Raw genomic sequence first — 27,205 nt, 5'->3', positions numbered from 1 at the left:
TTGTTTCTTTTTATCACAAAGTCTTCATTTTGTCATTCATACTTAAGCAACATATCACTTGTAATAATAGGTGCATCTCAAAAAATTAGAATACCCAATTTGATTAAAAGTGACAGATTTCCATACATTTTAGGTTTGTTACATACACAATGCATCAATCATTCAAACAGAATTTGTTCATTAGATCCCTTAACTTTTCATGAAAATGCTCAGAATTCTAAAAAATGCCTTGAGATTGGAAGTTTCCGGTTCATATGTGTGAAAACAAGATGAAACGATTAACTTTTCACTGATATTCGAAAGTTTGGAGATGCACCTGCACTCATTCTGTTCCACGTGTGTGTGCAGTCCAGGAAAATGCTGAAGACGACTTCATGCAGGATTATTACTTAAGAAGCCGGCCAGAATGTGTGAAATCTGATTATCAAGAGCAACATTATGTCTAGTAATACTTCACTCCGGTCGGTCTTCACCGGCCAGGATGGGACACTGATAGATAAATGCTAGAAGTAACACATAACATCGTCTGTCATTTGGTACACCTGTAAACAGTGATGTGAAGATAATTGGCTATATATCAGAGAGCAAGTCAAACATTCTGGCACTGACAGAAATGTAATCGCTAAAATCTACCTTTTTTTTTTCCTCTTCTCTTTTTTTTTGAACATGTCATTTATACCAAAAAGCTGCAATATTGACAACGACCATAAACAACAACTACGCTGCTCATACAAATACGTACGTTACATGCAATGGACGTGACGCACACACATGCTCACTCACATGCACGGACCTGCACTTGAATTCACGTGTTCCTCCCGTCAGCAGGTATCTCTTTAACACCATTTATTTTGAACATTTGAAAAGAAGAGCGAAATAAACTGCAAGAGAAACACTTTTTGCCTTGTTGTCTTGGTACAAAATAAATATACAATCGAAAATGTATACACGAATTTAGTATTTCCTACTGTAGGTAATAATTAACAGCAGATTTGATTTGGGAAACTGCTGCGCTGTGAAAGGTGAGAGCAAAGGGAAAGCATCGGGGTGTGGGCGGCGTTGGTCAACGGGTTCATTAAATGCCGCCGGAGTCGATCCTCTCCTGCCTCCGCGTCATTACTTCCTTCAGCTCCGAGTCTCCACTGGATTTCTACCAGGGTCAAAACATTAACAGTTAATGGTGAAATCGGCAAAATCCTTAAATCATTGATCCAAAATAATTAATTTCCTTTGTTACCTGTTATACTTTGTTTTTTTGTATTTGGTACATCTCTACCAATAATCTCCATTTGGGTAAACAAACACCACTTTTTGTGGGAAATATTGCAAATAATAAAACATCTTCTAGATGATGATCTGAACATGTCTTAACCAACATTGGTGTTGATACTTATTCAGTATAGCTGTCACGCTAGCCTTAAGGTTTAGGAATTAAATGATCAAATCCACTCCATGGAAGTACTGAGCTGCTCTTTAGTGAACACACACCAGCTTTTTTTTTTCTTATTTGACTAAACTTGGATCAATGACAGTGTGACTCAGAGATAATTAACACCAGTTTTTTTGTGTGTTTGTCTTTTAACCTGAGAAAAGGCTGTGACCCAAACATGCCTGAACAGGAGCTAAAAGTTGAGCTGCAGGTTTTTTTTTTCTTGATCTAATGTGTTGAATTTATGAAAACATTTGATGTGGGATTTTTTTTTTTCACAGTATGCCTTATTCTCTTAAATTTGAGTTTCAACTATTACTTTTTCTGCGTGTATGTGTGTGTGACTGACCTCGAGCATCTCTTTCTGCACGGTGGCCTGAGAGTAGACGCGACTGCCTTCGCTTCCGCACACCGCCTTCAGCTCTTCTTTGTTCAGAGAAAACAGCTGAGCTCCAGTCAGGATCCCCAAACATTCAACCGTCCTGCAGAAAATACAAACAAATCAATACGTTTCCTGTTAACCCAGCGCACTGTCATATCTGTCCAAATTCATAACACATCCACTGGAAACCTTAAAAAAAATATGTTTTCAAGAAAAAGAATCCAGTGTGAAGAATAATGTTCTGCACTTTGTCCCTTCGAACTGCCCCACAGTGTCTCCAGTGAGAAACTGAACAAAGATTTGATGATTTGATGCGTCCACGAGCATCATGGGGGACTTACGGTTTAGAGAAGCCCTTCGCAGTGAGCCACTTGGTCACCTGCTCCGAGTCGGAGTCGTAGGTGAGCGGCACGTGGGTGGTGGCGGACCGGTCAATCTTCACCTTAACGGGAGCCTGGGCTTTACCAGCGGTGATCACCTTCAGCAGCTCACTGTTGACTTCATCCATCACTGCAACACAGACACACGAGATGAGAACAGGAGCGGCTATTTATGATTACCAGTTATTAGAAATACTATTTTCGTAATTCATTTCCTTAATCTGAGTGGGTTTTTTTTTCAGTGTCATCAACTTACTTTTGTCTCTTTGTCTTCCCTTGTTGAAAGTGTTTGTAGGGCTCATTGATGCGGTTGGTGATGTCTTGTAACACACACACACACACACACACACACACACACACACACACACACACACACACACACAAAGGGACACAGACACATGAGAGAGCAGCAGCAGTGTTATTTCAAAAACTGGTTTGTCTCTCAGCTGGTTTGGGCTGATACATTTTTGTGAGAATGTTCCAGACTGACATGAGGATTTACACGCAGTCACTGCTGCAGGGTGTTGATGAACCTGCATGAAGAATGAATCTGTATAAATCTAACGACTACTGCTTCCTGTCATTCTGTCGCTGTGGGAATGCGAGTGCTATTCATACTTGTAACTTAGATGTGCGTATCTGAAAAGAGAAAGAAACTCTGATCCTTCTCACGACCACATACTTTTGATAGTGACTGCCTACATTTCCCAGAATGCATCCTGGCATGGACTTAACAACATGCCTTAAAGGAATGGACCACTGTAAGGAGTATTTTGTCCACTTTCGTCAGTCCGGCTCTGTTCCCTATTGGCTTCCAGCAATTGAGCTAAGCTAACTACGATGCTGACAGCTGGGAACCAGCCACTGGACGCAGAGACACAAAAAAGGTATTTATGAGCTTGTCTAACTTTGTCAATGACAGGGAAAGGGCGTGGGTCAAAAATCTTTTGGAACCATGCCCTTTCCCTATCATTGATAAAGTTAGACAAGCTCATAAATACCTTTTTAGTGTCTCTGCGTCCAGTGGCTGGTTCCCAGCTGTCAGCATCGTAGTTACCTTAGCTCATCGTAGTTACCTTAGCTCAATTGCTGGAAGTCAATAGGAAACAGAGCCGGACTGAGGAAAGTAGACAGAATACTCCTTACAGTGGTCCAGGGGACGGCGTATTAGCACGTGAAGTAAATCTGAATGATTATAAAACATTTTAAAAGATGTGTTTTCTTTTCAATCCGTTAAAATAACATGTTGATACACACAGATACAAGCATAGTGGTCTGCGGAAGGATATACCGGAGCACAGCAGTAGAAGCCGCTGACTCAGCCGCTGTGCGCCGAAATACAAAAATACAAAGCAAATGCAATTAAATAGCTGTAGCAAAAACAAAAAAAAAAACTAACTTGTAGCAGGTTGTTCCATCATAGTTCAGTTTGACTTGCCAAGTTTTTCATCTTAAGGTCACAGCGTCAAGCAAAATGGGTGAAAGTGATAATTGCACCTAACTTAAAGCAGAAAACTGCCACATATTTGATTCACATTAAAGTTGTAAAAAAAAAAAAAAAAAAAAAAAGCATTAACACAGTATGAATTTGCACTTTTCTTATCGTTATTTTTATCACCACACTCTGTAAGTTCTGTACGTGTCGCTCGTGCTCGGGCAGCTCACCGGGCTGAAGAGACCATCTACGTCATCCGTCTTCACCACATCCAGGATGTTAAAGGGGACGTAGCCAGACTGGCCGCTGTGATTCCGTAGTTTCCACCACTGTTTGTCATCCTCAATCACCTGCAAAAGATGAATTTCATTCACATCAAGACAAATCTCACTGCATGACACTGAAAACTAACCGTTTACAAGCATTTCTCTGACCACCGTTCTGTAGCAATGGACCTGATGCTGTTTATTTGCTCATCGTGGATTTGTGCTATTTGAATAAAACGTATTAAGTTAAAGGTCATGATTTAGTTTCAAGGGTCCCATCTAAAAGTTCTAAAAACTCTAAAGCAGAGTAGGTAGGATTGTGATTGGCCACAACACATAAATATGAAAAATAAGACAGTACAACCTCAAGGACCTCATCCTGCAGCACGGACAGCTCGTTGGCGTTTCGGGCAACAAAGTGGTAAAGTATTTTGGCGTATTTGCGGTTTTGATGTGACCCATGATGAGACCCGTTGTAAGACCTGTTAAAACAATTGGCATCAAAGTTTAACATGCTGTGGAATGAAAGACACAGCACAGCACCCGGAGGACGTCCTCACTTACCCATTTGACGAGCTCGAGGAGTGAGTTCCGTAAAACTGAAACACAAACATCAAGCTTAGACTACAGTAACATGGTGACATTCAGTAACTTACTGACCGCTGAAAGGAAAAAAATTCTCACATCGTCAGCTGAGGGTCTCTCATAACTTGGACTGATGGGAGACAGAGGAGACAGAGGAGCCGGAGGCGGCCCACTGGGTCCCTCAGTTTCCCAAGGAGCTGTCCTGAAGTGCTCCGCCGGCGGTTCCCAACCATTACGGAACTTTGGGTAATAAGGAGGAGCGCACTTTTCCGGGGGCCACTCTGATCTGCGGGAGGCGGAAGCGGGAAGAACTGGTCAAAGCGTGAACCTTCAGCCACTAATGTAGCCAGCGGAACCGTACCTGGGTTTGGTCCATCCATCTCCGAGGAGCTCGAAGGTGGTCATCTCTTTGGGAGACAGGTGTCCCCTCAGGAAGTCCACAGCGTCTCTGGACAAGTGAGGCGAGATGACTGAGCGCGTCAGTTCTGGACTCCCGCAGGTCTGCAGTACCTGTGAACGCAATCACCGTTTAGAGGAGCTATCAAGTTCATTTTTTCTTATTCTTATTATTATTTATAATTATTACTTATGAGTCAAGAAAATCATTTTGTTTTTGCTCCCATTTTTCATGAGCTGAACCCACAATATAAGAACTTTCTACAGTAAAATCTCACTCTGAAATGTGCAGTTTTATCACACAGCACGATGCCACAGACGCTTTAAGTTATGAAGAAGAATCCTGGTTCATCTCATCGTCATGTGGGTGAGCGGTTTGCTGATAGACCATAGTAGCGGTGGGGTTATGGTATGAGTGGTCGCGTGTCATGTCATGTTTGTGGCGCTCTGACTTGGCGCACACGGCGGCGTGCTTCATTTCCTGCCAATTTTCAACAACTTTGAACAGCCATCAAACAGGAGCGGACCAGCATTTGATACGCCACAGTCAACTACACAATCGAAAGCATTGTTTCGTGTGATAAAACTGCACATTTTTATAGTGGCTTTTTATTGTGGTGAGCCTCAGACACACCTGGGTCATAATTCTGCTGTCTAATCAGTATCTTGATATGCCACACCTGTGGCTTGGATAGGTTATCTCGGCAAAGGGGAAGCGCTGATCAACACAAATTGAGATAAATTGGTTTCCAATATTTGAGAGAAATAGTACTTTTGTGTACATAGAGGAAGTCTTAGATCTTTGAGTTCAGTTCATGTATGTGAACCTGCTGTAGTGAGAGTCATAGCTGAGTTCAGTGTACAACCATGGTGTCAAGATTAAATACTACAGAACGAGCTTTATCTAAGAAAATTGAACAGGACCATAGATCATTGCGCCATATCCGTGCAGAGCCAAGTCACAGGCCTTTGGTTTTATCCAGCAGTATCGAAGGCGTGGCTGAACACTGCAGCTTGGAAAAAGCAACATTATGTAAGCGCGGCTGCACCTGTGTTAAGAATTGAAAGCCGCGTCGCTCCAGTCTGGTGTGTTTAGCAGAGCGGCAGTGGGTGTGGTACCAAAAAAAATTAAAAACACAAACAACAAGAAGAATACCAGACGACAAAAGTGCAAGTGCTGAACTGTACTCATTGGCTGAATTTGAACAGCCTCAGATATTCACACGACACTTCCCTTCAGGCTGGACATGGATTTATATATTATGACCACTTTTTAAAAGGCATGAACTGAAAAAAATTAAGATATTTAGGGCTTACCAACTCCAGAGGACCAAAGAGGAAATGAACGAGCTCAGAGGCACTCGGGTTCTGTATGTGCTTCTTCAGTTTGGCCTGCAGGGGGCAGAGTGACCAATCCAAAGTGATGCAGTGACCAAGAGCAGCTGTGATGACTGAGGGAGGGAAGGTGCTGTGATATCTCACCAAGAGGTTGAAGGCCAGCTTCAGTTTCTGCAGGCTATCAATGAATTCTGCTTCAGTGGGGGGTTTGGCTCGCAAGGTCAGCATGCCCTCTGTAAACAAGCAGAGCAACAGTGACCACACACAAACTCCTGAGTTACCAGCCTCATGGACACATCACACACCGAGACACTCTCTGACCGGGTTCAGAGCCGTGGACTGAAATGTTTCTATCTTTTGTCTCATCTGCGAAAGCTTATGGCTTCAGTCGTGTATTCAATCTCAAGGAAATAAAAGGAAAAAAATATTTTAATTATCAGTTAATAAACAGTTTCACTGAAAAAAAAAAAAAAAAAAAAGTTCACCTCGGCCAGAGAGTAGGAAAGAATTTGCAACAGCAGCATTTCTCAACTCGAGATTAAAAAGGTCCCAATATTCTCATGACCTCCAAATTCACTATATTGAGAAGCGTTGTGTTTTCTGAAGTATTCCCATAGCAAACAATGGAGAGGCTTTGTTTGGAAAGCAAAACTAGTCAATGAATTAAAAAAAAAAACAAAACAAAAAAAAAAAAAAACAACCAAACACAAAAACTTAAAAAAGACAACACGTGGGACCATGAACCCAAAGCTGAGAAACACATTCTCCTGCTGGAGAATTTACTACGAGCACATCTGTCTGTTCGGGCAGTCAGAGACAACATGTCTGCTCCTTCATGGATTTTTAAAGTGTTTAAAGGATGAACCTCGGTCTCATGTCGCTTCTTGTACCAGTTTAACATGTTATATCAGGCAGATAGTCTGCAATATTCATGACTGTTGTACTGATGGTTTTGTACTAAAGTACAGTCTATTCAAACACTCTTATCCATCCATTATAGTTCCACAACTGTGTGTGAGACAGTGTGTTGTGGCTGCTGTTTTTGTGCATTTGACCCACATTTTTCCTCAATCTAAATTTTTGCAATGGATGCTTTTCATTCAACTGGAGTAGTTTGGGGGTTCAGAGTCCCATTCAGGGACCTACAGTCGTAAATTAGCAGCGGGGCTGCACCAGTTCACGAACATGACGAGCATCCATCCCTAAATTCTGGGTCACGACAGCCCCACTTCCAAAAACGTGTGGAGTTTCACCCTCCTCTCTCTGGTACCCACCAGATGAGGCCTGGCCCACATGTCTGCCTCTGATCAAACACAAACAAAACTTTTTCTGCATCACATCTCACTGCAGACAATGAGCTGTGTGGACGGAAACAACACTGCATCACGAGAACCCTGCAAGTGCTGAGTGGTAAAATATCACTCAGCAACATTTGCAGTAGTATTTTTTTTTAACTCCTTCAGTCTGCGTCTCTGTGCTGAAATTAGTTCAACCTTTGCAGATTCATGGTCAGTATGCAATCGGTGTCAGTTCGGCACACTGAAGGAGTGAATGATGACTGGTAGTGAGGATCATTTGTGTAGCAGGTACTGTATCATCGGACAGCACACTGAAGTGGCCACGACCACCACACATACACGACTGGATGAGAGTCCCGGGCGGGAGAACACAAAGAGACACAAACATGACCGATGTGAGCAGTGTGAAGATACGGTCACTGCACTCGAGCCACCACAACAGAAGAAAGGGGGACAGACCTGCTGGTCCTTTCTTCTTATTCTTCTTACTCTTGTTGCGGTGGCTGAGTTGAGAAAAGGCCTCTGCCGCTTTTTGTAGGCGTGCAACAAAGATCTCGATGTCGTCCAGAGCACAGTTGAGGATTTGCTGAAGGAGACAGATTCTGGGGTTTAGCATGAGGTACGTGTTGGTATTGTGATACATGACGGGTACGGTGTGTTGTTGACGACCGGTGGAGAAACAAACCACACACTGACCACATCCTTCTCGATTCGCTGGGCCAGTTTTTCATGCGACTCCTTGTCTTGTGGTCCAGATGGTAGTCTGTCTGTAAACAAAAATAAATAAATAAATAAATAAATAAGCCCAACATAAAGAAAAGCTCAAGCAGTGCTACAAAATATTCTAACAATACACACTAAGCTCTGCATCAGTGTGTTCTCACCTCGTGGGCTCGGAGCCGTCACCCGACCCTTTGGAGCAGGCGGGGGCGCTTGGGACGCTGCCGCTGGGAGGATGGTCTCTCTGTGATGCCTCATCTTCTCCTGGTTCACCCTGGAGGAAGAGGAGGGATGAAGAGTTCAGCCTCGGAAGTCGAGTTTCAGGTTGAGCTCGTGGTTATAGGCGAGGTTAAAGTTAGGGTAAGGGTTACAGTTTAGCAAGATGCGGTTAATATTTAGTCTGGAGTAAGTCCACAGGAAGTCATAGAAACAGGGCTGTGTGCGTATGTGCACGTGACGGCAGCCTTGATCTCACTTCAGAGTTTGGAGCCTCATTTTCCTTCCGTGTTTGTTGTCTCCAATGGCACTGTCTATGTCTGCATGGACCATCTCAGCCTGGACAGATAGAGGAAACACACACAGTCAAATTCTTTCCATCTGTAGTTTCACTCTGAGCCTCAGGTGCATGTAGATAAACTTAATCAGCAAATTAATTATAATTTAGCACATTTCACCCTTTGCAGAATCACATTCACCCACTGACTCACACAAGTCACACAAACACACACACACCGGTGGTGACGGATACACAGCACAGCATTGGGAGCAAACTGACGCTCGGTGTTTTGCATCATGGCAGTTCGTGAAATATGGGACCCAATGACTAACAGAGGAGTTGTGGAGCCAAATGCTGCAGAACAATTCAAAGTCCCTCAGATGTGGTTGTATGTGGTTAAGTGGATCTCACAGGACAGGGACGACTCTGCATCGTCCTTCCTTCTCAGGTCAGATTTTAACAATGGTGCTCTTAATTATTATCTCTCTGATCTCTTGTTGTCCATTTATCTTTGAGTATCTGTGTTATAAAGCTGTGGCATCTTCACAAAAGTGCCGCTGCTGTGGTTACACCCTCCCTAGAGGCCAGAAACATCAGCTGTGTGACCTGAATCTACAACAGGCCTTAAACTTGACTGACTACTCAGTTTTTTTTTTTTTTTTAACGATTCTCATGAACAGATCATAGCCAATAGGTGGTGAGATCCAATACATCAACCTTATCTCACAATATCAAACGGTGCCGTTTGCATTGAGAGTTAGACTCTTTCAGGGACACATCTGCCCTGAGGCAAATATCTATGTGCACGGTTTCCGTTCAATCACACACACACACACACACAGAGTAAAGCAGGTTGATCGAATTAAAGTCTGAAGCATTCGAGTCTGAGACGCACCTCCACTTCATCGCAGTGGAAGAAGTGTATGTCGGGTTTGTGTTGATCCCTGTCCTGACACACGAGCAGCAGCACCGAGTGGTAGCGCGTCTTGTTGATCACTGCTTGACACATCTGGATGATGGACAGGGGGAAGTTCTCCAACTCTTCCTGTCGGAGAGCAGCGAAAGAGCGGTTAGAGCGAGACACAACCTCCTGAACAAAATAGGACCAGCTTGGTTCTGCTAAGCATCAAGAAAACATAATCCTAAATTTTTTCTTAAGGAATAACTGTCATTTCGCTGCACTTGTGCGTTGCGTCATGCTCCTGTTCATGCACGTTGACACTTGTTGTGGGTGTAACGAGAAGCTGAAACACTTCTCATTGATTAGCAATAACGTAAGACTGCAATGTAAAAAGACTGTATCTCATTAGTATGAAACACTAGCGATGAAATACACAACATCTGGCTCTTATTTCCCACCATAAAATGCTGTCATTTCTGTTTTCTTGGGTGAAGACGTGGGACATACCTGCGTGTCACAATCGAGCAGCCTGACCGACTTGTCTGAGACCTGCAGGAGCATCTCCTGAGTCCAGATTTTATCTTTCGAATCCAGAAGAGCCAGTTTTTTGATGGCATCGTCCACCGTGATAATGGACTCCGTCTTGTCCATGATGAACGTCGACAGATGCTGAAGAGAACACAGTCGCATGAGATGGAGGAAACTGGAAACAGCGGCGCTGTTTGGAGAGTTATGCTTCAGATGCAGAACCAGTTAATCTCGACTTAATAAAAGGAAGCTGCTTATCTGTTCAAGGATTTTGAGACATTATTAAGTTCCTCAAAATATATCAGCTTCACATTTTAGAGGCAAACAGACACAATTAAAAGGAAAAATTAGCAGCAGATTAGCTTAGCATACTGCATTAAGTTTTCCAGCTGTGTGCAGATTGACTTCTTGATGAGCAAATCAAGTGAGTCTCTCGGGTCTCTGCCTCTATGCTAATCTGAACTGACTCCATTTTCATATACAGTATGGATCGTGTTAACTATCAGTCCATCCATCTTAACCACCATCTTCTTCATGGCGGTCGACACTGGAGCCAATCTCAGCTCACCCAGTTTAAAGGAAGGACACACCCTGGACGGGACACCTACAGGCAAGCTCGGCTCACAAATCAATCTCAACAAATAATCAGTCTTGACTAGATTATTCGTTAAGGGTGATTATTAAAACATTCAGCCATACATTTATGTTGTTGTGTTGTTATTTAGGATAAGATGATTATATTGTGTGATATATAATGATTACCAGGTGGCAGGATTATCTGTATTACTTCCGGTTCACTTTACTGATATGAAAACTGCAGTTTTTCTGCTTCTGTCAGAGCGGATATTATCTGTTATTACCTTTAAGGTAATGAGGGCACATTTCGCAAAATCCAGCCCACACAGACGCAGGACGGGTCACGATCAGCATAATCTTTGACCTGAATCGCACCTACTTCTAGAATTCTCCCTCTACTGCAGTGATCAAAGGTTTGATTGCTTTATTACAATAGAGTCGTTGTAAATGAAATGCAATCAAGGCCAGCATCATCTTTTATGTTCGTGCAAAAGACCAATACAGCCAAACATTTACAATATCTTTATCTCGCCTCCCTCACGACAAGCTCTGAAAAATCCACAAACCTGCACATTTATTGTCTGCCTTGTGATTTATTTTAGTTTTTTTCTTCTTTTACTGCTCATATATTTCCAGATTTTTATAAAACTTATAGGAAAGTTTACATTGAAAAGTGCACAAATGGCCTGTAGAGTCACAAACAAAAACACTTTTAAAGATCCAAGATTCACCTCTTTAAATATAATTTGAATTGATATATATCATTTATCTAATTTGCATCAGGTTTTCTTCTATTACTGTTGAACTTTTATTTTAATCTCTCCAGACATGAAAAACCTCAATAGTTACAAATGAAGTGTATAAAAACTCAAGAAAAACAGCAAAAACAAAACACAAACAGAAATTAAGTATGTAGCTGAAATACAGATTGTCACTTGACTTATAACAACTTTAATAATGATTATTTAAATCTGCAAAATCTTAGAATGAGCAAATATAATTGTGTAAAGAGCCGCTTATCTATGAATGTAGCAGTGTGGGCCATAAACAACAGTCACCAGTTCTCAAAACGTTTCATTCCTTTGACTGTTTTGGCACTTTTTAAAAGTCTTACGAACACAAGGCAAGTCAAAACAGAAGTAACTGAAATGATTTTACCTCAACATGATACTGCGACGTCTCATGCATGATGAAGTTGGAATTAGAATATTTTTTCCGTTGCTCTGTTGATGAGAAGACAAAAAAAACATTAAGAAATAAAAGAAGAAACTCCCGAGTCAGACAGTGAATCCTTCTTCTATATAAACATCGGCGAGGACACTGACCTAAAGACCACATGTTGCCCGCTTAAGCACAGGAAACAGATGTAAGCAAACACGAATGTGTGAGCTGAACACAAGAGCAGGGGCAATAAGGAAGCAGCAAAGACGGGACACGTAATGGACGCTTTTTTTTTTGTCCTCCAAGGGGCAACTCACAATCTCACAGTATTATTGTCTCGCTGATTCCCAGCAGGTCGACAAGGCAGACAGCTTTAGAGCCTCCGAAGTAGTATTTTGTGTATAAAGGTAAAGAAAATTAAAGAATGCTATATCTTTTCAACTAAATCTTTGTGCCACGATTTTAGAAAAATCCACCAGAAGAGACACCAAATGAAATAAAAACTTTTTGTCAAAGAGGCTGGATAAAACAAGTAAATTAAACAAATACAAATAAAGAGTTTTTGCCTATTTTGTTTTTCAGCTTTGCGTCATGCCGAGTTGGGCATGTTAAAGCTCAGACTTTTACTGCAGGGTCAAAGATCGCTGGCAGCGACGTGCTGACTTCCTCATCTGAGACAGTTCAGCATCTAGATGGCTGGTAAATGTCGTCACGCTGAAGTACAGCCGTGGCAGCTTTAGTAAACTTGAATGGAGCTTCTCATTCAGGGGATAAGTCCTCAAACACATTAAACACATACAGTATTATCATGTCAAACATTATTGATCTAATATCTAACAATGTCTCTTGAGGAGGGTTGATGGTAAACATTACTGTTTTTCAAACCACCACTGTTCACATAAAAACAAAAAGGCAGACAAAATCGCAGAGTGCAGAGGATTATTTTTTTAATGCTCCATTCAAATCCATTCAACATATATAATTTAGTCCTAAGTTTCATTTCACACCCATTGAAGTCAGCTGAAAGGTTACATAATCGTTCACTTGGCAGGCGCCATATTTTGTAATTAGACATTTCCTACACTTCCAACAATAATTGGGTGGTAGTTACAGAACAAACCACTGAACAGACGTGAAAAACGTTAAGGCATGTCAAGGAAATGGCGAAGAAAGGACAAAGCATGGCATTTCTGCTTCACGCTTCTCAAAATAACAAAAACATTGCTTTGTGTTGCCTCTTTGGCTTGGAAAAAAAGAGAATTTGCAGTCTTTGAATTGTAAATGGTAAAACGTGTAATATTTCTAAATAGCTTCCATCGACACCTAGGAGGTAAAAACTGTGATTTACCAGTATTTCAGTGAAAACAACATGGCACCTGCTAAACCTGCTAACTTATATCTGTTGTTTTGAAGATTGCAGGACATTTACACAGTAGTAATAACGCTGCACTTAACTCTATTACTGTGTTAACTATGTATTATAGACTTGTTGCTTTAAGAGGGAAAACACTACAGAGATGCATTCAAGATTGAGAGAAATTAAGGAAACATTGCTATGATTAGTAAAAAATGGAGCAGAATGTCATAAAAATATATATATTTTTGACCATTGCTTTTTTATTTTTATTTTTTTTATATCTCGGGACATTTTATTCAAGCCTATCCAAACACTGGTGCTCACAATGGCATGGTCCACGGCACAGCATGTGCTGCTGGCTGAGGTCGTTGTTTTTCTAACAGGAAAATACTGGGCAGGCTTGCCAGTGCGCTCATTGACCTATTTACCAGGTGAATAGCCCGCAGGTAACAATCACGCTTAAATGAGAGCATGTTCCTATCAACTCCACTCCAGATATCAAGTCTCTTTCTGTACCCAACCCAACAAAGTCAACACTCTAAAACTGCGCACGCTTCATTGTCGAACACACACATTTTGCCTTGTCATGGCTGAAACACACAATATTAACACAAACCACTGTTTGAGTACCATTTAACAAAATGTGTGTCAATTCTCCAGAGGACTCTCTTATACACGATATTCTCTCGTTTATGATTTATTGAGACGATCAGGAGTCTTAAAGTGGTTTGTTATCAGCATGGAAGGAAAGAAAAACACAGACCACTTTATATCCTCACAGCGCCACTCCAGAAATGACGGAAGCAATTGTCTTAACAGTTCTCGCCATTTCCTCCCTGCTGATTCCTTCCCGCTTGGCTCTGCACACGCGAAACACAGGCGTCAGGTGTCATTCTGAAAGTGGAGCTCGGCCCATGTCTTATTAATGGCTGACATTTATGCCAATCAATTCACAGTCCTGCAACAGCTTGCAATAAGAGCCACTTAGCAGGCATCTGGACAGGTCCTCGGAGGCGCCCAGACTCAATGACCGGTGAAAAACACAGCTCCCTGGCAGTCTATCAAGGCCGTACATGACCCAAATCAATCAGAAACCCATCATAATGTGCCATTTAGGCAACTGGGAGTTTGTTATCGAGTCCTTCCCATCACAAAACTAAGCGCTACTGTTTACTACAATGTAATAAAACAGAACGAATCTGACTCACTTTCAATGTTTTATGAAATGAATAAGAATATAAAACTAAAAGACTTATACTGGAACCAAAACACAATCAATAAACTACTTCCTGGAGCACAGAAAAGTTCCTACAGGAGGATTCAATAAACAGAATATAGCATCAGGAGATCAGGTCTTAGACCTGTTGATTCAGTGTGACAGAAAGTGTACAAAAACACTTTAATCTGACAGAAACCTGCTCTCCAACAACAAAATCACCGACAGATCTTTAAAAAAAGTCTTCTTAGGCTCTGAGGCGGTGGATGATGAATGTGGCGTGGCTTGTTTTTCCGAGCAATAAAAGCAGCTGATAACAGATCAGGTGGGAGGACGCAACCTGCACGAATTGCATTAATTGTCTATTGGACCACAATGTGTAAACAACAGGACATTCAGCATGCGGAAGATTTTTTTTTTTTCCTGCCATCTTTAATCTAATCTCTATGTGCAACAGTCTCATCCAAACAGACGCCACAGCAGTGGATGGCGTACAGCGTTGTCCACTCTCCTCCTTCTCATGTTCAGAAGGACACGTGTGCTGCCTGCAGCCCTGCGGTGAGAGGGAAGTGGCGACCATCTGCCACACAAGGCGAGATAAGCCACTAAAAACCAGTCTCATCAACAGACTCACAGAGATCCCAGCACGGCCTGCATCCTGTGGACATTTGGATGGGTTTCAGCCCAGAATCCCCACGGGCCGCAAGGTGCACAGCAAGACGGATGGGGAACATCTTGCGTCGCTGCACTACCGTCGTGTGGCACCTGAAGCTCTGCTATATTTGGAACAGTGTAGCTGTGCAGGAAGGGCAGGTTATACCTTGGTGCAGGTTACAATCTGGGGACATATAACGTAGCAGCGTTTTTTTTCTCTGTGTTAGTGGAGGGGAGGGAGGTGCTGGAGGGGACCGGTGAGGTAACGTCTGTGACGCCGAGCGGAGGACTGGAGTTAGTTTAGAGAGCGGCAGCCTCCACCGCTCCGCTCCTCAATGTGTCTTTTATTCACCTGCAAGACCTGGGCCTACCCACCCTGTTCCAACCACATATTAAAAACAGGCACACCCTGCACTGTAACATAGTGCATTTCAGTCACATTTACACACCCTAACACAAGTATGCAACTGCTCAAACAAAGTGTCAACACAGTGACATTACTATATACATACACAGACACGGGTTTCACCATAGGTAGGAACAATCTGTGATGCAGTCGTACAATGAATCCAGATTAAAAAAACACATCGCTATAAACACACAAGTATGTGCTTCAGTTCCAAGTCTGCACAAAACACACTGAGAGCCAGACTTAAACGAAATCTGCAAACATGAGAATATGACTCAGGCCTGACATGTCTGACAGCTAATCCCAGCATGCCGGGCTGGCCTGGCACAGAGCTGGAAACTCAAGTTCCCTTCAGGAGCCAGGGCTCCCTCCCCCTGGCCCTCCATGTTTGACAGAGGTGTCAACAGGCAGAGCATGACAGGGGCCCCTCAGCAGGACCTTGATTCCCTCTTATCAGCCTCTGTGTGTGTGTGTGTGTGTGTGTGTGTCTGTGTGTTTGTGTGTGTGTGTTAGCATACTGAGGTTACATGAGCACTGAGCATGAGATTTATGTCGTCCCTCCCTGATCAATGTATATGTACAGTAAGTTAAATATTGCTGTAAATTGTGTCAATAACAGTACTAATTAACCCCGACTGAAGGTTGGAAAGGAACTGAAGCAATCCTGACAACTTCCCTTCATGACTGTTTCAGCCTAAAGTTGAAAATAAGTCACAAAAAAAATGGTTGCATCAAAAACAGTTCATAGCAAATAGTGGAGCAGTCGGATTCTGCTTTTAGTCTAAGATTCACGAGAAATATGTGGGTGAGTATTTGTAGAAAGTAGGATTATATAACTATAAAATGTTATCTTTCCAGTAAACCTTTAGACAATAACATCAATGGGCATAAGAGCAGGCATGTAATGTTACGAGCACAATACAACTTGAAAACAATCCAGCGTTCAAACACTTTTATGTGCTCTTCATATCTCCACACATATCTGTGAAGTTACTCACCGTAGAGGGCCTTGGCGCTCATCCTGCTGTCCGACCTGGCCAGTCCACTGCAATGACAGAAAGAGGGGATGGGTCGATGCTGCATACCCTTCATCTCGACCCCTCACAAACCGTCTGACACTTGTCATGAACTCAAAAGCAGTAAGGCGACCGGAGAGGTACGGAAAGGGAGCGGACTGGTCAGCACTGCATGAGACGAGCCTGAGATTGTCGGCATATGTACAGGGAGGGAGAGAGAGGGAGAGTGGAAAAGGGAATGAGGGAGATGGAGGGGGGGGAAGGCAGGAACCCAGGAAAAGCAAACAAATTCTCAACAGAGCCTCTCTGTGCCCAAAAGTCCCTGACCCACACTGCCGTCCACATACTGGGCTAGTGATTCTCTCGCCCCTGTGGAAGAGGGACCTGAAATAATTCGATAAGCCACCCGAGAGAAAAGCAAATCTCTCAGGGGAAGCAGCAGGAGGGACTGTGTGACACTCACTTGGCTTGGTTTGACGGAGGTCCCAGAGCACTCATACTTTAAGACATACACCTGAAAAAGAAAGAGGATTCGAGTCAGAGAGGAAAAAAGGGTCATAACAAGTAAATGTCTGATGTAAAAGGAAATAGTTTTTATTTTTTTATTACAGTTTCTACAAAGTGTCGATCAAAAGTATTATTTTGTAGTATGTAGATACGGGTACTCATTAGAGAATTGCAAATGCGGCTAAATTAAAGCTTCACCCCTGAAGCTGCTAGTTCTTCCCCCGGAGCGAGGCAGGTGCTGGGCCTGTGCTGCGGGGACTCAGGGGACGGCTGGAGGACAATGGCAGACAGCAGGCTGATGTGTGCTGCGTAACTGAATCCACTCTGCCGATCACTATATCTGCAATTAATCAATGGCAATGGGTTTTACACCCACACCATGCTATTTGATAATTAGTTTGGATTCGACGGAAACAAGGTGGAATCTAACTGAGAGCTGCGTAAGAGGAGCATAAAATACCACAACAAGGTCTGTCACTCTTTCCACTAAATGAACAGACTTTGACTCCTCAGTCAAGGCATGCACTGCCGCTTATGTAACACACCGTATACCATATCTCCGGCAAGCACTGGACTGTGCAATCAATATATACGATGACTGAACTCAAAATGGCGCAGCAGACTGAACCCGGTGTGGTCACTCACACTGCTGCTGTTAACAGGTATACCTTTTAACTATTTACCACCAGTTTAAATGACCATACGCGACTTTTAGACTCCAAGGAGCAATGCATCACTTTAGACAACCGGCTTGGTTTGTATTATTAATTGGCAACGAGGGGTCCGGATCCTGTGTCACCAGTAAGCATTTTAGGTTTTCAAGAAACTGACCTCAGGTCACCTGCTGGGAGGAAATACTCCAGCAATGGGTAAACATTTCAATGTGTGCTTTGATTCAATTATTAAAATGCAGGCCATTTTGAGAATGCCGTCTATTTACTGTCTTGGGAGTTATCCACTTTTCCATGACAGGAAGCACTTCAGCGCGTACCATAGAGGTAAATACTGCGGCTGACAGCGCCGGATGACATGTGCTGTCACGTAAGCTTATCTCTCAGCTGATCGTAAACACGATAACCCTAAACAGATAAATCCCCTCAGATCGTCTGAAGCGAGCGGAGGTCGAACATCTTTCACAGACTGAGCCACGGTTTAGTTCTGTCACTTCATTGCATGTTTTATTCAGACATTACTGTCTTCTCTACAAAGAAAAACCTGTTGACAAACATAAATGCCACACAGTTAAAATTAATGTCTGAGGCAAACTAGTTATACATAGAGTAAGGAGAGATTTCATAAGACTTCCGCTTTCTGTTTTAATCTATCTGGTCATCTTTTGTTGGAGCTATTGTTGCAGGCTCTGGCCTGCCGCCAGGTTTCAGGAGGAAGGTGAAGCCTGAACAGAAGAGCCTTGGTGTCACGTGCTGTCAATCTCATGGCAAGAGGCCGTCTGCGTACCTCCACCGAGCCCAGCGAGGAGCTCTTCATTCAAGGGTGATCAACCGCCACGAGAAGCATAGTTCCACACAATAAGAACAGTCTGATGGGTTTGTTATTCATAGAAGCTGTCAAATATGCCATTTTTGACCTTTTACAAGTAAACAGCCCAACATTTTCAATATTAAGAATGATATCTACACATTTAATAATCATATTATGACTAAATAAAAACAAACCTGATCTGTGAGAGGCGGTGTCAGTGAGGAGGCAGTGATTTTGTATCTGAACATGCACACAGTTGGACATATAATCCCTGTTGAAAGCCTCTCAATCCTGCACCAACTTCCAGAGGTTAACCACAAAATTATTCATCCAAACGGCTTTATCCAAATAGGGGTGACTGGGCCTTTCAGCCAATCACAGACAACAATGGCCAAAAGCAGGATTCACTCTGGGAAGGTCATCAATCAATCAAACACGTTTTTCGCTGATGGGAGTAAACTGGAGTAAAAACTGCAGAGCCTGTATGCTGAAAACGCAAAGCATGTGTACTGTGGAAACCAACCCAGTTAAACAGCTTTTTTTTTTTTTTTTTTGCTTACAGTATATTTTTGCCAGTGCAACATATGCCCTGTAAAGCCCAACATTAAATATTCCGTCCATTTGCTGAACTTCAAGTCCAGCTTCAAGTCAATCCCAGATGACTGTGTGCAAAGGTAGGGCACACACTGAACAGGCTGCCAATCCACCACACACACACACACACACACACACACACAAACACGCACAGTCTTGTATTTCTATCCTTGTGGGGACCGTCCATTGACTCCCATTCATGTCTAGCCCCTAACCCTGACCCTTACCCTAACCCTAACCCACACCACAACAAAGCCTAACCCTAAAGAAATGTTTCTGCACTTTTACTTTTTTCAGTAACAACAACATGGTCAAGAAAACACTGTTTCTCCTACTTAGGACCGGAAAAAGGTCCCCACAAGGCACGTCGTTCCACGTTTTGCTATCCTTGTGGGGACATTTGGCCCCGACAAGGATAGAAATACAAGAACACACACACACACACACACACACACACACACACACACACACACACACACACACACTTACACCCAGTAGTGAATGGAGAAAACATATGTGCAGGGAAAACATGAAAACCTCCAGAGTCAAATAAGGGACAGTCTAACTTGGGGTGACAGTATACTTGAGAGTAGATTATAGCATTATCTATACTCTACACTAAGCCGTAAGTTCTGTGAATCATAACTGACAGACACGTCAGGTAGAAAATATTCAGATTGACAGTGACAACAACACTTATCTAAAAGAACAACACCATATTCTGATGCAAACGCTTTAGACCTGTGACCTGTGGCCACGAATAATCGTTTTATAAGAGATAAGTAATCTAATTTTATATCAGTCCATGAGGACATCTTAGTGAATCACCATGATAAAACCTGGCTGTGGTACTCACTGAGCTTCCACATAAAAGAAAATTTGAGCTGCATTTCACAAATACAATCATAACAGCGTTCATTTGACCGTCCCCTGTCTTAAAACACATAGATCCAGGGCTGTCACTGAGGAAAGGCAGTGATTCTCTGATTGGCAATGATTGTACATGTGTAGTATGTCAGAGGATGCTGATGTGTCAAACTGTAAAGAAACACATTCCTCTGACCACAGAAATGTAAATTAGGAAAAACATTTTCCAACTTGTCTGCACAAAGTACAACATAAAAACCGTGCATGCAAATCAGCCAAACTTCATGCATAACACACTTTAATTGGATTTCATCAATAATTGATATTTATGTTCTCTTAACTAATAAACCAGTCACGAAATTTTCACTTAGGCTGTTGTGACGTTTACCTTTTGTGGCGACAAGAAATATAGCACAAAAACAAGATTTTAAATCAAATTATAATGACTTTATTACCTATTTAGTTCATAGGATAAAATCAATGCTCCTGGTTAAAGTTTTTATTCAATAATTTGACCTCATTTAAAGGTAGCATGATGTAACATCCCACATTCAAAATCAGTAAGACAAGCAAACACAGCCTTCTCTACCTGTTTAATTCAAGGGCTCCATGTGTCAACAGCTCAGTCCATACATCATCATGATTATCATCTTCTTACAAATCTATTTTTATCCCTCTGAACAAAGCATTCCTGTTGCCATTAAGCACAGATAATAGATGACAAAATAAATTCTGCTCTCTAATGTTCAGCTAGATGACAAATGATAGCTCTCAGCTGGGCTCAGGCTGATGTTTACTTTTTGAATTTAAAGTTCCTTTTTAAAAAGCAACATGTTTCCCAGTGCTTTTGTTCGTGCTTTCTCATATATAAAACGTACTCAGCACTTTATTCACATTGCTATCAGCCCACAGCCCTTTGTGCAAACACATTCACTAAACAAACAACGTGAAGCCTCATAGAAGACATGTGTATAAATCATACAGCCAGACACCGCTGGATTATGTATCCTCAATAAAAGCAGCAGCCTGCGTTCAAATGGGCCAAAAAGGCCAAACTCGTTACTTCAGTTCACAGATCTTGAAAACAGTCCTGCCAGTCAGCCAAACCACTGCCAGCTTTCTGAAGCATACTTGTGCACACCCAGCAAATATGTAATGACATAGTTTAGCACCGATTCATGCGAGGAGATCATTAAAAGAGCACTTTAATCATTTTAATATATAAGTAAAATCACCAAAGAGTTTAAGATTGTGAGGATAGAATTGTTAAAGTGTGAAGAGATTAGACTTTTTGTCATTCTAGTGGAGACTCTAATGGAGAGACGCTGACAACTTTCGAACAAAAAAAACTATTGAAGACATATGAGCTCGCGCGCGCACAACACGAGGATTTAAAGAACAGACGTGTTTAATACAGATATTTTCCCACCACTTACTGTGCAGCGTGTTGATCTGATGCCGAAGTTGACAGACGTGGGTAAGACAGCAGCTGAACCGTCAGCACGCCATCCCGGACTGCAGCCGGCTGTCAGAAATATAACTCCGCAGGAAAGGCCTCTCCGTCTGAATGTGCACTTTTTTTTTTTTTTTTTTTTTTTTTCCAGTCGTTTGTTTAAAAGTAGCCTGGGTGAAGTGAAGCTCACAGTTCAGACTCGTTTTGCCGCTTCTCAGACAACTGAGCGCCGGGAGCAGGTGAGCGATAGTCTGCAGGTAACCCGAGCCGGAGGGGGGAGGAGCTCCGGGGCCGCCTCACCTGGACCCGGTGGGTCCTGTGCTGCGAGCTTCAACCTGCAGGGACCGGGACCGGGACGGGACCGGGGAAGTGTCTGCATGGCATGCAGCTCACTCATCTGCTGCAAAACACACTGCAGCTTAAAATAACAAGGAGATGTCAGTCTTCAAGTACCTTCCAGTGTGTGTGTTTGTGTGTGTGTGTGTGTGTGTGTGTGTGTGTGTGTGTGTGTGTGTGTGTGTGTGTGTGTGTGTGTGGTCCCAGCTTGTTTCATTTCCTTTTTCTGCAGTTTGAAGTACATTAAAGGCCTTCATGGATTAAGGTATGCTGAAGGGTTTTTTTTTTTTTTTTTCAAAGCAAGATTTCCCCTTAATTATCAGCTTGCCTGACTTGATTTGAGCCTCTTCCAGGACGGTTTTGGCCCACGGGCCTTATGTTTGTAGAATTGATGCTGCCTTTCAAATTAACAGTCAAATCCTGAAATCTTGAAAATGCAAGGTTCCACTTGACTGGGACATCAACCAAATACCAGCAAATATACAGAACCATTCACTTCTTCTAAAACATAGAAATGGATTTTACTGATCCAAGTGATAAATGTAGCAGTTTGTATCACAGAGAACTAATAATGCTATAATGAAGTTGAACTAAACTTCGTGTTGGTCTGCAAGCAAGTTGCTCTCAAAACTCTTCCAACACAGTCAATCATTCAACATTATTAAGATGTTTTATTCTATTTTTAAAGTCAAAGATGTGTTCACTGATTTTTAGAAATACACGATTCAGCGACTGAAATATGTTACTTTCCTAGAGTGGTAAATCATTATCAATTTCTGTCTGAGCTTCTTAACATATTGTATGTGAATATTCACCAAAATTAAAGAATTAAATTAAAGTTTTTCTATTTTCTGGAAGGTTTGTATTACCCATGAACTAGCCCTCACGGTTGTTGACCTTTGCTTACTTCTCTTGACCTTTGTGTGGGGAACCATTTATTCATAGCTTTATCCAACCCAGAGCCCTGGACCACTGGAACCCAACTGGCTCTGGGAGAAGGCAGGGTAAAGGTCATCCCAGGGCAAACACAGACAGTCACACTCTCTCATTCATGATTTAGAGACACCAATTAGCCTGAAATGCATGTTTGACTGTAGGTGGAAACCAGAGTAAAATCCATATGAACATGAAGGCAGTGTGTGCGGAATGACTGCTAAACCCAAAACAATTCCCTTCTTCAGTAAGACTAAAGGCTTAATAAGGCTCCACCACTTTGCTTCCCCGGTTCAGCACTACTGACATAATAATAATAATAATAAAGGCATTACATTTTGTCTGAAAACTCATTTCATGTCCACAGGTTTCGTTTTGTGGCCGGTCTGGACCAGCCGGATTAAATCAGGTGACTGAAAGAGGAGCAACAGCGTGGATCAGTGCCCAGGTTTCAATGTCACCGGCTGCTAAGAATGACCACTCTTTGTCCTGCCTCGGAGGGCTTTTTCTGCTCAGGAAATAATTCAGAGCACACTGTTTTTAGCTGTTTTTATCGTGGGCACAACACAAACTAAAAACACTTCGAGGTTCTCATCACAAATATGTTGTTTTGCCAGTACAGTTCATTAATTTTCAAAGAAACACGTCACATTCAGGACTCAGACAGAAACTCAAAGGGTTGAAAACACTGGGCTTTAATGGTTATAAAACAGGATACTAAAGGAAGCCTAATAGAAATTCTTGTATGGTTGACCTCCAGTCAGGGGTTGTTGGTGTTTGGCTGTGGCTCAAGCACATCCATTTAGAAATGAGATTTGTTTTGAAGGTGGTTACCCAGGAAACTTTGCCGTTGTGTTTGATCATTAACGTGAGCTGTCAGTGCTGACAAATGACCCGTTTCAAGACCGTGAAGTCAGAAAGGAAGCTAAAACTCTGTGGTTCCTGTTGAACATACATTAGGCACAGGTGAATCTTAAAAAGACTAGAAATATGATTTTAATGCCAGTAGACCTGTCAGGTAATTTGGTTGTTTCTTTGGGGTCATACTAGAATGTAGGATGCATGTAAACACAAGTTCTTTCAGAAGCATGTTGAGTTGAATCGACACAACCTAACTGGAACACAATTGCGCTTGAATTGTTTCTTTATTTTAAAAATACAGTGAAATAATGCAACATTCAGTCTAAAATCAGTGGTTTCTATTCAAATGTTTAAATCTTTAACGAAACAATGCTGCCCTCTACTGGACAAAATACCAATGAACAAAAAAAAAACAACAAAATGGAAACCAAGAAAATACAAAATATTGTTATAATATTGTCCTGATCATAAGTTTACTGCAGGTGGTTTTTGTGTCTTTTGTGAGTTCAGAAACAATTTAAAAGAATCTTATGAGAAGGGAACTCACTGTTTGCAGTACCATACATTCTGCTTTGATTTAGAAATGAAATTACCTATTAGGTCAATGTCTTAGTGATGATTGATTTTCCTTATATTTCTTAAGAGTTGGTTGATAATTTTATGTCGGTGGGGTCGGAATAAGACTTTGGATTACTGTCTTTAGACCAGTCTTGGGAGGAAACGTGAGGACGTGACGACACTGCACATAGGAAACAGTATCACTTGAATGAATGCAGCCACCATCAATACTTCAGGAAGGCTGTTAAGGGAACCGCGGTTTAGTTCATTTGTGAACAACAGAGTTAACAAAAGAACAGCTCTGTGCTTTGGAGCTTCTCAGAACATACATATTAGATGCTAATTAGGTCAACATATCTTGTCAGTCAAACCAAATGAAGCCTGAAATGTAGGTCGGCCATTTTCTATGATAATGAAGCCTTTAATCTAAGTTTGACACCAGATATTGTCATTTTCCAGTCTGTCTATCATTCATCTTGATACATGACCACATCATGAAAAAGACTGCAATCTCATACAAAACAATGAAAGGCTTTCAATGAAGGGTTTATTCAAATATATATATATGACATGGCATTAATTAGACAAATTCTAAATTCTGGCCTCAATTAATAATCTCAATTTTTTTATTTATTTATTATTATTATATTGTATTTAAAGCTTAGTTAGATGTTTTCACCAGCATTATGTTCAATCTTTATTCTGGATAGAATAGAATAGAATACATGAGACATATTTTAATAAGGGGCAAATCTTAGCATTTCTTCAATGTGCAGCATCCATGTGGAGAAAGCAGATTTAAATGACATAATAATGAAATATGAAATAATTGAAGACAATATTCACAAAAAGAAGGGCTTGACAGTAAATAGTTATCTTGAGGAGTTGGTAAAAGTACAAATACTGAACACTATGGTATTGTTTACAACACCTGCACCTGTGAAAAATGTCAAATAATGTTGCAACCAATGCTGGCCCAATCCTCTGAGGAGCCTTGTGCAAATGCCCCATTTGCACCAAATCAAAAAAATGTTTTTATTCTGTTATACACTATCCATTCTTGAACAATGAAAGAATGATTTGAGAAATTTGGTGGTTAAAAAGTAACTTGTATTTATCATAATTAACATTATTGTCTACTGCTTCACTGTGTGGAGTAAAAAGTAAAAAAAAAAAATCCACATTAATAAGCTAAATTAAGAAATACCTCACAAAAGCAGCCTGGCGTTAATGTGGCTGCTGTCTTTAATCACCATCTTCTTGGATCAGATACTATTGCTCACTGGCCAGTTTTGCCACACAGACCACCAGTTGCCAACTCCTGTTAGTTTTCCTCGTCCAACACACCTGACTCAATCGCTCCTCATCAAGCTCTGCACAATGTGTTGGAAAAGAGAAATGTCTAAAACATGATTAGAGCAGGGTAAGTCCTCAAGGACCAGTGTCCTGAATGTTTTTGGTCTCACCCAGTTACAGCTGATTCCAATGAGGGCTCGTTACTGAGCTTCTTAACAGAAAGACGTCAACACCAGAACGAGGAGTGCTGGAGCAGGGAGGGAGCTAAAACATGCAGGACACTGGGCCTCTAGGACCAGGGTTAACAAACCCTGAATTAGAGGATTGGACCTCGAGTGATCTTGATGAGTTTAAAGAACTTTACACAGTAATCTGATTACTTTAGAGCAATGGTTCTCAGAGTTGTTACTGTGTGTACCACCTGAGAAAATATCGAGCTCTCCAAGCACCACCACCATGACAGACCACCCTGAACATCCAGTATTTTTAGGTATGCTTACTGTAAATGTGAGGATTATTTATTGATAATTTCATACAACAGTAGTATTATAACAGCCAAGTCATCCTAACAACCTGTGGCAGCTCTTTAACTGTCATACACACAGCAAGCCAGAACATTAAGATTAACAGCTGTATTAGACACACACACACACACACACACACACACACACACACACACACACACACACACTTGTACTTCTATCGTTTTGAGGACATCCATTGACACCCCTTACCCAAACCCTAAACCTAACCTTTTCTACCCTAACCCAGAAATCAACTCTTACCCCTCAAAAAGGTCTGTCGAAATGTGAGGACTGGCAAAATTGTCCTCAATTTGCTAAAATGTCCTCCCTCTGTTGGTTTAAAACTCATTCTGGCCCTCACACACCACACACAGCACTGACAATCATGGAAAACACCACTATTGGGGCCTTGCACACTGGGAGAAGTCGTAGGTCGGGACTGCCGGGACTGTCTGACTGCCAGACACCATGCGGCACAGAGGCAGGTCTCCTCCCCAGAGGGGTGACAGTCCCACCGAGCCAGACTTGTCACTGAGCCTAACTTGGGAACGCAGAGGGAGTGCCATCTGCTCCCCACACCGGACCAAGACCAGCCATCATCACGGCAGAGGTCCTGGAAAGGCAAGAAGAAATCTGGCCGGAGTAGTGACCACGCTTGAGAGAATCAATGACATGCTCAACAAAATAAATGACAATTTAAAGTCCTAATAAAATGTTTGATTAAACCTTGAACATTGCATTTAATCTCCCTTTAGCCAATAGGCTCTCCCTTGGCTATTTGCTATACTTGCTTACTGGACAAAGAGTGATGTACTGAGAGTCGGAGTGGTTCAGCTCCAAGGCTGATGGCCTCGGAGCTGAATCCAGAGAGTGGGAGCCACGCTGTGAAGCACGCACAGTCTGAGAGGGAGAGCACAAGGACCAGCACAAAATATTTCACAGATCAGAAAGTCTTTCCTACAGCCAGAGCCCGAGAGACGTGTGCCACGCGGGTAAACTGACGATGTGGCGACCGGTAGAAGGCCGGCTGAGGTCTTTGTAGAAGCGCTGATGAGGATGGCTCCACGGTGTGCAGCTCAGACTGGCCGTCTCTCAAGGCAGCTCCGCCCCCCACATAGCCAGGGAGAAACAAACAAAAAAAACAAAAAAACTGTGACAGTGCGCCCAGTTTTCTGCCATTCGTTCGTTTGATAATGAGGGACAATGAGTGGAACCTGAATGCTGGTTTTGTCTCAGGGAAACTTCTTGGAA

General features: G+C 42.1%; 1 protein-coding gene across 2 annotated transcripts; it reads right to left on the bottom strand.

The window, feature by feature from the left end:
* Positions 1 to 391: 391 nt before the first annotated feature.
* On the bottom strand, positions 392 to 21,692 carry eps8l2 (EPS8 signaling adaptor L2). 2 transcript variants are annotated; one of them, XM_030096698.1, is made up of 21 exons: positions 21,430 to 21,692; positions 17,007 to 17,057; positions 16,526 to 16,572; positions 11,889 to 11,953; positions 10,134 to 10,295; positions 9,621 to 9,770; positions 8,705 to 8,784; positions 8,394 to 8,503; positions 8,206 to 8,276; positions 7,969 to 8,095; positions 6,356 to 6,444; positions 6,191 to 6,265; positions 4,839 to 4,987; positions 4,577 to 4,763; positions 4,457 to 4,491; positions 4,257 to 4,374; positions 3,857 to 3,976; positions 2,448 to 2,511; positions 2,153 to 2,321; positions 1,779 to 1,911; positions 392 to 1,150 (listed from the first exon to the last, which is right to left on the bottom strand). In XM_030096698.1, exons 2-21 carry the CDS (start codon positions 17,039 to 17,041, stop codon positions 1,076 to 1,078), a joined length of 2,061 nt encoding a protein of 686 aa, XP_029952558.1. In that variant the 5' UTR covers positions 17,042 to 17,057; positions 21,430 to 21,692; the 3' UTR covers positions 392 to 1,075. The 2 variants fall into 2 exon arrangements, with proteins under 2 accessions (XP_029952558.1, XP_029952557.1); XM_030096697.1 differs by lacking the exons at positions 17,007 to 17,057; positions 21,430 to 21,692 and having other exon boundaries at positions 16,526 to 16,782.
* Positions 21,693 to 27,205: the final 5,513 nt, after the last annotated feature.

This window comes from Salarias fasciatus, chromosome 7 (genome assembly GCF_902148845.1).
Source record: "Salarias fasciatus chromosome 7, fSalaFa1.1, whole genome shotgun sequence".
Classification (NCBI taxonomy): domain Eukaryota; kingdom Metazoa; phylum Chordata; class Actinopteri; order Blenniiformes; family Blenniidae; genus Salarias; species Salarias fasciatus.
Note: the sequence above shows the minus strand (reverse complement) of the source record. Positions and strands in the feature narration are given on the sequence as shown.

What these genes read in the sequence shown, in the direction of transcription:
- eps8l2 (XM_030096697.1), bottom strand. Translation starts at nt 16,619, where the DNA reads ATGAAGGGTATGCAGCATCGACCCATCCCCTCTTTCTGTCATTGCAGT. An exon ending in GAGCGCCAAGGCCCTCTACG is followed by an intron (nt 11,954 to 16,525) that starts GTGAGTAACTTC and finishes TCTCATCAACAG; the next exon opens with AGCAACGGAAAAAATATTCT. An exon ending in GGGAAGACAAAGAGACAAAA is followed by an intron (nt 2,322 to 2,447) that starts GTAAGTTGATGA and finishes TCTGTGTTGCAG; the next exon opens with TGATGGATGAAGTCAACAGT.